General features: G+C 43.4%; 1 protein-coding gene across 1 annotated transcript; it reads right to left on the reverse strand.

The window, feature by feature from the left end:
- Nucleotides 1-558: 558 nt before the first annotated feature.
- On the reverse strand, nucleotides 559-14,240 carry LOC115146304 (serine/arginine repetitive matrix protein 1-like). Its single transcript, XM_029688308.2, is given in 17 exon segments — nucleotides 559-1,491; nucleotides 6,247-6,432; nucleotides 6,688-6,880; nucleotides 6,979-7,231; nucleotides 7,234-7,466; nucleotides 7,597-7,677; nucleotides 7,782-7,923; nucleotides 8,093-8,161; nucleotides 8,270-8,350; nucleotides 8,914-9,158; nucleotides 9,290-9,595; nucleotides 9,722-9,961; nucleotides 10,071-10,153; nucleotides 10,464-10,634; nucleotides 12,657-12,779; nucleotides 12,932-13,021; nucleotides 14,010-14,240. Coding segments are annotated over 17 exon segments (2,628 nt in total). The 5' UTR covers nucleotides 14,031-14,240; the 3' UTR covers nucleotides 559-1,380.
- Nucleotides 14,241-14,405: the final 165 nt, after the last annotated feature.

Raw genomic sequence — 14,405 nt, forward strand, 5'->3', positions numbered from 1 at the left:
CGTGTGCGTGCAAGGAGGCCTACAAACCTGACTCAGTTACAACAGCTCTGTCAGGAGGAATGGGTCAAAATTCACCCAACTTATTGTGGGAAACTTGTGGAAGGCTACCCGAAACATTTAACCCAAGTTAAACTATTTAAAAGGCCATGCTACCAAATACTAATTGAGTATGTAAACTTGACCCACTGGGAACGTGATGGAAGAAATAAAAGCTGAAATAAATAATCCTCTACTATTGACATTCCACATTCTTACAAATAAAAGTGGTGATCCTAATTGACCTAAAACAGGGAATTGTTACCAGGATTAAATGTCAGGAATTGTAAAAACTGAGTTTAAATGTATTTCGGCTAGTGTATGGAAACTTCCGACGATGTTTTTATCCATTTCAGAATAAGGCTGTGCTGTAACAAGATGTGGATAAAGTCAAGGGGTCTGAATACTTTCCGAAGACACTGTACATAGTGTGGTGCAGGACTATTTGCAAAGGACATCACTATAGTACAGTGCCCTTTTTACAAGTTTTAATTGTGCAGCATCACTTTCATGTTTATAAAATTCAGTTTTTATATAAAACATATTTTAATTTTGAAAGGATGACAAATGCAGGAGTTTTTAAATACAAGTCAAATAGCACTTCCACAGCAATGAACGGCTTAATGCAAAAGAGTGGACCAGCGTGAACTCAAAGTATGACTGCATATCAACCCATGTGGGAAATCAAACCCCTGCTCTCTGGTGAGGTCAGAAAAAAAAAGAAAGAAAAGTCGTTCTAGTTCTTATTAAATGTGACTTTTTCAAAGCCAGAATTTACTGCAATGCCAAACACCTCTATTACATAAAAAAAAGGAAAATCCGACTGTTATCCATTTTAGAGAGCAAACAGCATTCCCGCACCATACAATGCCTGCTGACAAAAGGGACAGATTTAATCTGTGCATTTGCTTTAGTTTACAGTCCATTTCATGCACATCAGAGGAGAGACTCGCTGGCTGCACATGCAATCCTAAATTACCACAGTTGAATATTTTGTATGTTGTAGAACGAGAGACGTAGAAGCTTGTATAATGCAAGCTTCATAATTAAAGAATTCCCCTCTATGATCCTACCTTGAAAATTGAGGGATCAAACAAAGATACTTCTACAGTTTGGATATAAGCAATAACACATTTTGGGTCAAAGATACGGGAAAAAATTAAATTAAATTGGAAGATCGCGTGTGACAATTCAAGCACTTGATAAAAAACATCCATCAATAGATGAGCAAAACTGTAAAAACAAAACTAAAGAATAAACAATTTGTACATTCTAAAGCTGAATCAGGTTAAAGACAAATAAAATAAAGTGTATGGAAGATTGAGGGAGGGGTGTGGCCGGGCTTCAAGACAGTGGCGGGGACAGCTTTCCAGCTTTCCTCATGGAACGCAGTGCCTTCTCTCGCAGGTGCTTCTCCAGGTCGTCCAGACGCTCTTCTACTTCACTGTCTGATTCCTTAAAGAAAGGTAGCATTAATTATATCATATTTCGGTTACGTTGCAAGGTAGGTGTGGTCATGCAGCAGGATGCGTCATCAAAGTAATAGAATAAAGAAAAACATTAGCTGATGACATGCAATAAATGATAGCGGTGCACCATTCAACTTCTACAACCATGTCTAATTTGTTCATTTTGATTGAAATAAATGTGATGCTTAGATGTAGGGCTGGGCGGTAAACCTTATTTACTATAGTACTAGTCAAAAGTTTTACAAAACCTTTTTCAAGGGTTCTTTATTTTGTACTATTTTCCACTGTAGAAAAATAGTGAAGACATCACAACTATAAAATAACACATGGAATCATGTAAACTCAGCAAAAAAAGGAACATCCCTTTTTCAAGACCCTGTCTTTCAAAGATAATTTGTAAAGATCAAAATAACTTCAGAGCTTCATTGTAAAGGGTTTAAACACTGTTTCCCATGCTTGTTCAATGAACCATGAACAATTAATGAACATGCACCTGTGGAATGGTCGTTAAGACACTAACAGCTTAGAGATGGTAGTCAATTAAGGTCACAGTTATGAAAACCTAGGACACTAAAGAGGCCTTTCTACTGACTCTGAAAAACACCAAAAGAAAGATGCCCAGGGTCCCTGCTCATCCGCGTAAACGTGCCTTAGTCATGCTGCAAGGAGGCATGAGGACTGCAGATGTGGCCAGGGCAATAAATTGCAATGTCCGTACTGAGAGACGCCGAAGAGAGCGCTACAGGGAGAAAGGACGGACAGTTGATCGTGTAACAACAATGGCACAGGATCGGTACATTCGAAAATCACACCTGCTGGACAGGTACAAGATGGCAACAACAACTGCCCAAGTTACACCAGGAACACACAATCCCTCCATCAGTGCTCAGACTGTCCGCAATAGGCTGAGAGGCTGGACTGTGGGCTTATTGTAAGGCAGGTCCTCACCAGACATCACCATCGCCTATGGGCACAAACCCACCGTCGCTGGAACAGACAAGACTGGCAAAAAGTACTCTTCACTGAGGAGTTACAGTTTTGTCTCACCAGGGGTGATGGTCGGATTCACATTTATCGCCAAAGGAATGAGCGTTACGCCGAGGCCAGTAGTCTGTAGTAGGATCGATTTGGAGGGTCCGTCATGGTCTGGGGCGGTGTGTCACAGCATCATCGGACTGAGCTCGTTGTCATTGCAAGCAATCTCAACGCTGTGCGTTACAGGGAAGACATCCTCCTCCCTCATGTGGCCCGCAGGCCCATCCTGACATGACCCTCCGGCGTGACAATGCCACCAGCCATACTGCTCGTTCTGTGCAAGACAGGAATGTCTGTTCTGCCGTGGCCAGTGAAGAGCCCAGATCTCAATCCCATTGAGCACATCTGGGACTTGTTGGATCAGAGGGTGAGGGCTCGGGCAATTCCCCCCAGAAACTTGCAGGTGCCTTGGTGGAAGAGTGGGGTAATATCTCACAGCAAGAACCGGCAAATCTGATGCACTCCATGAGGAGATGCACTGCAGTACTTAATGCAGCTGGTGGTAACACCAGATACTGACTTACTTTTGATTTTGACTCCCCTTTGTTCAGGGACACATTCCATTTCTGTTAGTCACATGTCTGTGGAACTTGTTCAGTTAATGTCTCAGTTGTTGAATCTTATGTTCATACAAATATTTCCACAGAGAGGACATTTCTTTTCTTGCTCAGTTTAGTAACCAAAAAGTGTTCAACAAATCAAAATATATTTGATACGAGATTCTTCAAAGCAGGGACACTTCGCCTTGACTACAGCTTTGCACACTCTTGGCATTTTCTCAACCAGCTCCATGAGGTAGTCACCTGGAATGCATTTCAATTAACAGGTGTGCCGTGTTAAAGAGTTCATTTGTGAAATGTTCTTCTTAATGCGTTTGAGCCAATCAGTTGTGTTGTAACATGGTAGGGGTGGTATAAAGAAGAAAGCACTATTTGGTAAAATACGAAGTCCATGTCAAGAACAGCTCAAATAAGCAAAGAGAAACAGTCCATTACTTTAAGACATGAAGGTCAGTCAACACGGAAGAATCCCAGTACTTTGAAAGTTTCTTCAAGTGCAGTCGTAAAAACTATCAAGCGTTATGATGAAACTGGCTGACGAGGACCGCCACAGGAAAGGAAGACCCAGAATTCCCATGCAGCACACAAGTTCATTAGAGTTACCAGCCTCGGAAATTTCAGCTGTTGGAATCGGCTAAACATTGAGATATTAAATAAATGATAGAGACAACGCCTTGAAAAGAAAGAGTTTGTAAATGGCCAGAATGCTTTGGAATGTGTTTAATGGAGGAGAGGAGAGCGATGTGTTGATATAGGGAAGACAGATGGATATCTGTGGATTAGGAGGTGAGGTCAGTTCCCCTTAAGGGACTAATCAGGGTTGGTATCTGGTTACCTTTCCTGTGGAGCCATAAGACACTCCTCCTTACAGTTTAAGTAGGATGTATATAAACTGTGATGCCTGAAATGGTTTGCTGTCTGATTTCAGCTCTACAGAACCCTTGGGAAGAATCAACTTGGTTAAAGCTTCTCTAGTGTCCGTGGGTTATTTACTCTGAAAAACAAGAACCTAACACAGCCCAAATAAATGCTTCAAAGAGTTCAAGTAACAGACATCAACTGTTCAGAGACTTCGGGAAAATCAGGCCTTCGTGGTCAAATTGCTGCAAAGAAACCACTACTAAAAGGACAACAATAATAAGACGAGACTTGCCTGGGCGAACAAACACCAGCAATGGATATTAGACTGATGGAAATCTGTCCTTTGGTCTGATATATCCAAATGAGATTTTACATTCCAACCGCCATGTCTTTGTGAGACGCAGAATAGGTGAACGGATGATCTCTGCATGTGCGGTTCCCACGGTGAAGCATGGATGTGGTGTGATGGTGCTTAGCTGGTGACACTATCAGTGATTTAGTTAGAATTCAAGGCACAGTTAACTAGCATTGCTACCCCAGCACCTCCAGGCTGTATAGCTGTGTAAGGGATATTTGACCAAGGAGAGTGATGGTGCTGCATCAGATGACCTGGCCTCAACCTAATTGAGATGGTTTGGGATGAGTTGGACCGCAGAGTGAAGGAAAAGATGCCAATAAGTGCTCAGCATATGTGGGAATGAGACTGTTAGAAAAACATTCCAGGTGAAGCTAGTTGAGAGAATGCCAAGTGTGTGCAAAGCTGTCATCAAGGTAAAGGGTGGCTTATAGAATCTCAAATAACATTTTGATTTGTAGTAACTTTTGGTTACTACATGATTCCATGTGTTATTTCATAGTTTGGATGTCGTCGCTATTAATCTAATATGTAGAAAATAGTAAAAATAAAGCAAACCCTTGAATGAATAGGTGTCCAAACTTTGACTGGTACTGTATATACACACCGGTACTGATGGACGGACCAGTTTGTATTTTTACTTTACCTTTCTACAAATGGTATATTAATGTATGGTTTATTAAATGTAATAACCACAGATGAAACAGGTGAAAATATGAAAATTATGGGAATTATTACCGCCAGTAAGTTTAACAGCTGAGAACGGCCAACTTGCTAGCAAGAGCTTTAAATGCAGTCAGACTTTTCTATGAATGCTCGTTCCGTCTTTTTAGTCTAGTCTCTCTCGCTCCTCTGTATGTGCACATTCCCACTAACTCACAAACCAAGCCCATGCCACCCACAACAGAGCCCTCTTCTGACAAGCAGTTCCAAATCAATATTTTTGTTTGCTCCAACAGAATCGGTTATATGGATATTTAAAAAAAACGTAGACATTGTATTACTGTAAGAAAATAACAACTATTATAACGATACCTTGTTTATGTCTCAACTCTCCAAATTGTGCGCAGAGAAGACACTACTGAAAACAGGAATATCAATGAACATTGATCCTGGAAGATTGCAACGTTTGTCAGTGCGCGGCATGAAGGTACCGCTAGCAGCATTTTAGCCACAGTGTTATGTGGTAGCTTTTTAGTACATTTGAAATGAGCATAAAAGCAATTATAAGGAATTACCAACTTGTTCTCCTTCTGTGAAATAAGCATCTTATCCAGCTATGCCACTTGATTTCAACATTAAAACAAAGTGAGCAGTTTAGCATGCTGTTCAAACAGGTGGAGATAGACAGGAAAGTGATTAGCAGTTCAACTGTTCTACCTTGATAGCTAGCTAATAGATCCAAGTTGGCTAGAATTGAAATATAAACATTAGCTGGCTACTCATCAGCACATGGGCCTGTGCTTGGCAGATAGTTTATGAGACCTGTGTTCAATTTCTATAATGCATTCGCCTGCTACAAGAGCTTGGTCATTATTAGTGGCTGTGAATTGTTCTGGTTAAATAAGTAATAAAAGGGGCATTTTCATAGAAAGACTTAAAAGCCAGATCAGTGACTACTGCAAAATGGCAGGTTAAACTATTTTGATAAAATCATTTATTCATGGGTCCTATGGTTGTGGAAGGCTGACTGCTTGAAATACAACGTATTGTATTCAAGTTTGATTTAACATCAAACAATCAGAATAGAGACAGACATTAACCACTTACAATGTATTTGTTGCCGCTCTAGTGTCATTATAGGAAAAACTAAATACTGTCAAATTTGAAAAAATAAAATGTCCTCATTGCCCACCCCTACTTAGAAACAGTGGAGCTGATATGTGAAGCTGGCTAAACCCCCTCAGTAAATCAGAAGAGTAGACTTCACCTTTTTAAGGTCGGAGTCTACATCCTCTTCCATCCCCAGGTTCTCCTGGCCATCCCCAGCAGCCACCAGCACTCCACTCTTCTCTTTCTTGTGTTTCTTGTGTTTCTTGTGCTTCTTGTCCTTCTTATGTTTCTTCTCCTTCTTATGTTTTTTGTTCTTCTTTCCTCCAGCCTCAGTGTCTGAATTCTGAGATGGAGAGGACAAAGCAGAGTGACTAAGTATTTAATTGGCAGTTGGGCCAAGAAGAGGGTGTGATGACGCACGTCATTGGTTAAACTATTTTACCGTCGACCACCACGTCAAGTCATCATAGTATTAATACACAAAAACACACACCAGCTATTACGCACATGAGAACGCTTCCCCAACTAGCCACTTAGTTGAGTCAAACATTTTTAAATCTCACGTTGTACTATTAACAGACAGCAGCTTTAAACTCACCTTGTTTGGAGAAGGGCTGCCAGAGCCGCTGCTGGCCTTCTTGGCCAGAGGGGCTGATGGCGAGCCACTGGCCGAGCAGCCCGATGAGGGGAAGCCTGAGGCTGGGGCCGGCCGCTTCAAGGCTCCTGGTTTAGGAGAACCAGACGGTGACCTTGATGACGCTCTCCTCATAGGCTGGGGGCTTTGAGAGGCTCTGATAGAGACAGAAAAAAACGTGATATCTGGAAAATACATCTAAAAATAGTGGTATGAGTTGTTGCACCTGCTTTGGACCAATTAGAAGCTGCTTACCTCTGGTTCTTGCGGGGCTCTGGTGTCCGGGACACCCTGCGGATTGCCCTGTTGCTGTGTGAGGGGGACACCTGGCGCCTCTGGCCAGGTGGAGAGGTGCCCGAGGAGTCAAAGCGCCCCTGAGGACTAGCAGACCCACGCAAGGCCCGACCACGGTTGGCAGGGGAGGGGGAGAGGCGGTTACTGTGAACAGCAGGGGGGGAGCGCGTGCCCCGGCCTGGCCGGTTGGATGGGAGCATGGGGCTCCTCCTGTGTCGGGGGGAGAGGTGGGGAGGGGAGGTGTGCGTCTCTTTTGGGGAGGGGGACTCCTGCGCTTCGGGGAACGGGAGGGACGGCGCTTGGGCATCGGGGAAAGGCATTTGGGAGGGGGAGACCCCGATAGCCTTCTCTTCTGTGGGCCCAGGGGAGTAGGGCTGTAGCGCCGCTGGATGGGGGGAGAGTACCGTCTGGGGGAGGGGGAGCGTCTGCGAGGAGGTGGAGAGGGAGACCTGGGGGAACAGAGGAGGACATACGAGACAAGTTATTATTTGAATCTCAGGTGTGGTACACAAATTTTGGACAATGCTCAGTACTGAGGGAATCTGAGAAAAAAAAAGAAGAGTAGCAAAAGTTTTTTACCTGCGTCTCGGAGGAGGAGAGGGAGATCTGCGACGGCGTGGGGGAGATCGGCGTCCTCCAGGAGAGGGGGAGCGTCTTTTTCTGTACAGGAAAGCAAACATTTAAATGAGGAACGCATGATGTGGGCAAAACCTCAACTTTAATCATGACATTGAGAGGGATAGGAGAAACCGTCTATAGCTGACCTGGGGGAGCCGTCCCTGTGTCGTCTCCTGGGGGAGGAGGGGGAGCGACTGCGCCGCCTCCTGACATTCCCGTTCCTCGCCGCTGGCCCTCCGCCCGGCCTCTTGGACCCCTCGTCCTCTGATGAGGAGGATGATCCAGTATCTGTAACCAATCCAAAAGTAGACAGCACACGTCATTTCCCAGTAGCAACAAAAGGAAAAACACCCAGATGGGGATTTGGGCACAACTTCAAGACCCACGAGATGAGGGTGCAAGACCAAACGGCTAGCAAAAAAGATGGGGTGAGGGACAAATAAAAAAAAATTATAACCTGAAGACGTCTCCCGATTCTGCCTGCGGTACTGACGTCGCTGCTGCACAGGATCTGCGGTAGCCCCCTCTGAAAAGCAAAGCAGAGAGACTCCATTCACTGCTTGAGAAAACACAAAGACCCACCCACACCCTTGTGCATCACACCACACAGACAAACGCTAAAAGGCAGACTCACCTGATTCCGATGCCTCAGAATGCCTGGGTTTTGGAACAGGAGACAGTGAATCATTCCTTGATCCTGGTTTCTTCTTTGAACCTAAAAATCAATAAGACGTTTAAAGGGCACAAAGTCTATCCAGAAAGATTCATTCACAAATACACATGCTTGTATAACACCAGTGGTAGGACTGATACATTCTGGTTTCAGCAGCCCGAAAAGAGGTTTATGATTCAGTAGTTTCCATTAGTCACGGCCTGCCATTAAGCCCCCGCCAAGGACTTCAAGTGTCATACTTCTGTAACCAGGCCTGCCTAGGAATCAAGTAATCCAGGGATTTGAGATAATGAAAAATGCTTTTCCAGGTCACTGAGTTCAACAGGCATCTTCTGGCTGTATAGACATAGCCACCCCTGGTTGATTTTTTTTAGACGAACGGTATATGTGTATCACACTCAGAGACTGATCATGTAACATGATGTCACTGGCAAGGTGAGGGAGTCCCACATCTGAGATGGTGAGGGAGTTCGATAGGGATGATGGGCCAAGTTCATTACAGCCCTTTGTAAACTCCGATAGTACTTAATGTACATTAGAGCAGGGATGAGAAGGTGGCATGTAGCTTTATTTAGAATGGAGAGAAGTAAGAAAAACCAACATACCAGCTGATCTGGACGGGGAGGCTGAGGACCGGCCCTTTCTAGCCCGAGGGGAGGCAGAGCGTCGGGCCTTCCCAGGTGGGCTACCATTGGGGGCTCTTCTCCTGGAGGGGCTGAGGGAGGGATCAGCTGCGTGGCCGCGGGGCTGTTTCCTAGGAGGTGTGGTTGACATTCTCTTCATGGCCTTCTGAGGTGAGCGAGGCGCGGAAGAGTTGCTCCCAGAGGATGATGGGGAGCGAGAGCGCCGCCTATTGGACAAACAAAGCACAAATCAACCACAATGCAGGTTTACATGCCGTTTGGTAAGTTGGCTAGTTAATGACAGCTTCAGTAATGGGCACTTCTGCCCTCTGCTACACTTGCATGGCCCTCTACTCACCTGCGGACAGGGGAGCGACTGCGCCTGTGTCTGGGGCCTGGGGGGCCACGTCTGGGGGGGCTCCTACGACGAGGGGACATCCGTCTCCTGGGGCTCGGCCTCCGGCGTGGGGAGTAAGATCTGGACCGCGATTTAGGTCGTCTGCGGGAATGGGAGCGAGAGCGGTGGCGGGGCCTGTCCCTCCTGCCCTCCTTCTCCCTGGGCTTGGGCCTCTCCTCCTTTTTAGGAGCCTTACCTGGGGAGGGTTCTTTGACCTTCATCACAGAGTCAGGTACCACAACCACAGTGTGCGGCTTCACCAAATCACTTGAAAATGAAAAACATACCACAAATTAGATTAAAATATTTAAAAAATCTAGAACTACCAAATCAGGAAAAATCACATCCCTGAATATTGCCAGATAATAGTCGGTGCCCAAACCAGCATCTTACCTGGTGGAAGAGGCCTCCTGAATGACTGGCTCAGGTACGGCGCTCTCAGAGGTGTCTGGCTCTGGCTGGGGCTCCTCAGTGCTCTGGGGAAATGTAACACTGACCAGGGTGACGGCTGGGGCTGTTGGTGGAGGGGAGCTGCTGGGACTGGGCTTACGCCTCGGGGAGCGGGAGTGACTCCGCCTTCTCTCCCTCTTCACTGGAGACCGTCGCCGTGGAGACTGTGACCTTGACTTCCTCCTGTACGACAACAACAAATGTGATAAGAACAAATGCTACATGAACCATCTTTAAATATTTTGATGGACATTGACTTCAAGGGGTTTTACTTAATGTGATTTTCTCCCACCTTCTGGGGCTCTCCCTTTCTCTGTTATCTTTGTTTTCCTTCTCATCAATCTTCTTCAGAGAGGCAAGCTTCTCCTGCTCAATCTGCAAAAAATAAATCTTATTGGTCACATACACATATTTATCAGATGATTTTGCGGGTGAAGCGAAACTCTTGTGTTCCTAGCTCCAACAGTGCAATAGTACCCAAAACTCAAATCTAAAAGTAAAAGAATGGAGCAATGTTGGAGTGGCATCGAGTAAAACACAGTATATACACGTAAAATTAGTAAAACTATTATATGTTAATATTATTAACGTGACTAGTGTTCCACAGACAACATGCTAGGCCAAAGCCATAAAACACGTGCGTGACACCAATGTGGTGATTGTGAGATTGTGTCTGGTTGCTTACCTGTCTCTGTTTGATCTCCTCTTTCTTCTGTTCCAGGAAGGCAGAGGGGATACCGGCAATGTTGTCCTGGGCACTGAGCAGCAGAGGCCACAGGTCCCTCATAAACTCTCTGGCATTCTTCCCATTCAGGAAGCCGGTCAGGTTGATCTGCATCATCTTACTGTCCGGGTGCTGCAACACACACCAAGGGGGAGAGAAAAACAACACACCAATTTAACATGGAGGGAGAACTCGCGAGAGCGAGAAGGGGGGGGTCTCACTCAGACAACTGCCTTCCCCTTTGCTTCCTCACTAAGCTACACCTGCCTGCTAAATAATGGCAGCCATCTTCATAACAAAAGACAATAGCTACAGTATATGACCCCTGGGCCCCAAAGCAGACGGTCATTGCAACCTAACAAACTTTTGTTGACTTGAGGCTGCGATTCCTTATCTCCACCCCATTAGTTCGGTAATTGAAACCCAAAACTGAGAATAGCTGAGGGGAGACATAAGTGCTACATCATCCATGTAAAGGACACCCACTGCATGCATCAAGGCTGACTTAACCTTCATAAAATATAATCTAATAAATATTTAACTATCCCACCCATCACCATTACTGTCAATACTCTTGATCATAAATAACTAGCATTCCTGTCCTGTTGTTCTCGGCCTCCCCACAGTCTATTCTTTGAGAGATGAACAGATATCCACAAAACAGAGTGCATCAAAACCCAAAACTGCAAGTACAGTCCCGGTGTCTTCAGTGTGTCCCGCGGGATCAGTGGGTATGGAGCGCCCGTGTCTCCTGCAGAAAGAGACGCTCCCTTGGCTTGCTTCCGCCTCCCTACTGCTTGAGACTCAACCACCTTCAGTTTATTGTTATATCATTTATCTAAATTGCAAGAGACGAACAAGCAATAATGAGTGCACAAGACATTTAAAAAGGGGTTTTATTTCAACATCTAAGTCAAGAATGAAAGTTGGATACCCTTTTATCTAAATAATAATTACTAATAAGGCCTTTTATCATTACTGTGATGTTATAGCATTTAGCTTAATTTCTCTCTTTTTAAAAAAAAACAAATTGCACAGAAACAAAAATTGGTAAGGCGTAGGTGAATGTATTTTCCCTCCCAGTATTAGGCTAAGTTCACTAAAACAGATAGTACCTTTACGAGATTCCAACAACATATGAGTATGAATAAAAATCATCCGAGGATTGCTGTGAGTCATGCACCATTCATAAAAATAAGTTGTTGATTAATTATTATTATTATTATTATCAGTAGAGTTATACATTTCCTTTTTCTACATCCAATGTTTCATCCAGTGTATTATATCAAATTTCCCCTTGAAGTCATGTTTTATAGGCCAAATGCTACTTAAGTGGGGGAAAAATGAAGGCAATTATAATACACAAGTATAATTTGAACCATGCAATTGGACTTCCTAAATTGAGGGGCAATGAAATGTAACAAACTGGAGGGAAAACTTGAACAACAAGTACACTGATGCAACTTAGAATTTATGCAGAATAGGGTCCATGTGAATTGCAATGGATAATTTTAAAAGCACCGTTTTTCCGACAGCCCAGAAAGAAGATACTACAGATGTCATTATACTCTACACAAATAAAATGGGGATCGATGGCCTAACAATTTCACTGTATCCTCTCAACTTTAACACACTCCAAAGATAGGATACAGAGGAGATATAAAAGACAAACTAGGGGCGCAATTCAAAGGTATATGGAGAAAATGGCATGGCATTGTCCAATTGTTTCTATCACTAGCATGTTGATCCCTGACCATAACTCACCTCAAACCACACACTGCATCAGGGAGTTGGGCTCAGTGACACTTTGGGCTCAGCAGAGAGCTAATAAGGTGTTGGTGCTATACTTCTGATGCAAGGTATAACATCCATATTGGTTCAGGCCTTTTGAATCATAAATCACATCATCATTAGAAAACTGTGACACAAAGGCACTTTGTCACATATCACAGCAACAACTTTGTGTCATTCAAATTATGTATTTTTCCTTTACACTGGACACCAGTGGTAGCTCTTTCCCCATCTGCATTTATATTGCGTTTTTTCTAAGCAATACACTTTGTTACATCAATCTATCTTTTCCTCATTAAGTTAATATAACCAACATCTGATGTATGTACAAGAAAAGGAAGGAATTTGAGTCAATAGTATTACCTTTTCTTCTAGCTGGTTAAATATGAATTCTATGACGACATCATCCTCGAACCCCAGGATCTCCGTCACTCGCTGAGTGATCCAAGGTTTGATGACTTCCAGGTTCACCTTGGTCATATCCACCTAGGGAAGGAAGAATGAATTACTAACTTAAACCCATTCCACACTTAAACAAAAATCTGGCTATACAGAAGCTACTGCCAATACCATATAATTAGTTGTGGGAACACTGAGCATTCAATTAGATGTGCTAAAAGCAGTGTTGTTTATCATACCTTCTTTTCCAGACATTCTGCAAATTTCAGTTGCTTTAGAAGTTTCTTCTGCTTGTTGCTGAAGCGATTGTCCTGTTCTGCACTTGTGCCCTGTATGAAACAAGTAATAAACAACTACATAACTACTAGCTATATTAACTATTTCAGTTATAAAATGTTGGTTCTTTATTATTTGTACTTGTCCCTTTAGCAGAAACTAGCTACCTATGTCACAACATGGTGAAACATAATGTAAGCTAGCTGCAACTTTTGAAACAAGACTTAATTGAATAGGTGTCAAACAAAGTGAAAAATAAGTACCTAGCTAATCAAAACCCTTGTTATGGAGATAAATGTGGGTTTATGTTGCTAGTCTGCAAACTACACTGAACAAAAATATAGGTCCCATGTTTCATGAGGTGAAAAAAAAATCCCAGAAATGGTCCATACACACCACCTGACAGGTGTGGCATATCAAGATGATAAAACAGCATGATCATTACATGCTGACTAGTATTTCTGTCTGTAATGAAGCCATTTTGTGGGGGGGGAAACCAATTCTGATTGGCTGGGCCTATGCCCCCCAAGGCCCAACCATGGCTGCACCCCCGCCCAGTCATGTGAAACGGTTTATTTTATTTAAATAGACTGATTTCCTTATAGGAACAGTAACTCTGTAAAATCTTTGAAATTGTTACATGTTGCGTTTATATTTTTGTTCAGTATAGTTGTGCTAATCTCGATGTGAGCTGAGGCCCGAGTAGACATGCCCCGCCTCTTGTCTGGTTAGAATAAGCCAAACCAATTTTTCAACCTACAAGTCTAATACTAGATAACACATTTGGCTAGTTATCACCTATAGTTACTGTACATCAGTAATGAACATAGTTTGAAATGGAAAAACACAACCTACGCAAAATATAAATATATCTAGCTAGGCTAGTTTAATGCAGCCGCCATCTTTACATTAGCTTCCCATTGCAGCGGAATGGCGCACGAGCTCGTCTGTCTATAATGGCACATATTTACAAACCCAAAGGAATATATATACATTTGTAACACCATTCAACAATTAACATTAACATTGTAAATATCTTACGCGGAAGAATCCCGCGTCCATGTTATTAGCCGAGAAAGATGTAAAAGCGGTTGATAACGGAGTCTGGCGAAATACGTACTACCAAACCCCAGCATACAACACGCGACAGAACTCCTCCTTTACAGCAGAACGGAAGAAGTGAATGGATGATGACGAAATCGTTATTTTTTTTGCTGTCAAGAGTTTTACTTATCTTCTTTTAGTTACTGTTGCCAACTTACATCGACCTATAATTTAAATATCATACATTTTGTCGTGAATAGTATGTATATGTTGCAGCCTGATACCACATATAGAACAATGAACCATATCTTTAACCGGATGTGTAAATGTGAGGCATCCGGTTAGAGTTACCGCTCACTACCAAATATGAGGTTGAGAGGAAGCCCGGTAGTG

The sequence above is a fragment of the Oncorhynchus nerka genome, linkage group LG18 (genome assembly GCF_034236695.1).
Source record: "Oncorhynchus nerka isolate Pitt River linkage group LG18, Oner_Uvic_2.0, whole genome shotgun sequence".
Taxonomy (NCBI): Eukaryota; Metazoa; Chordata; class Actinopteri; order Salmoniformes; family Salmonidae; genus Oncorhynchus; species Oncorhynchus nerka.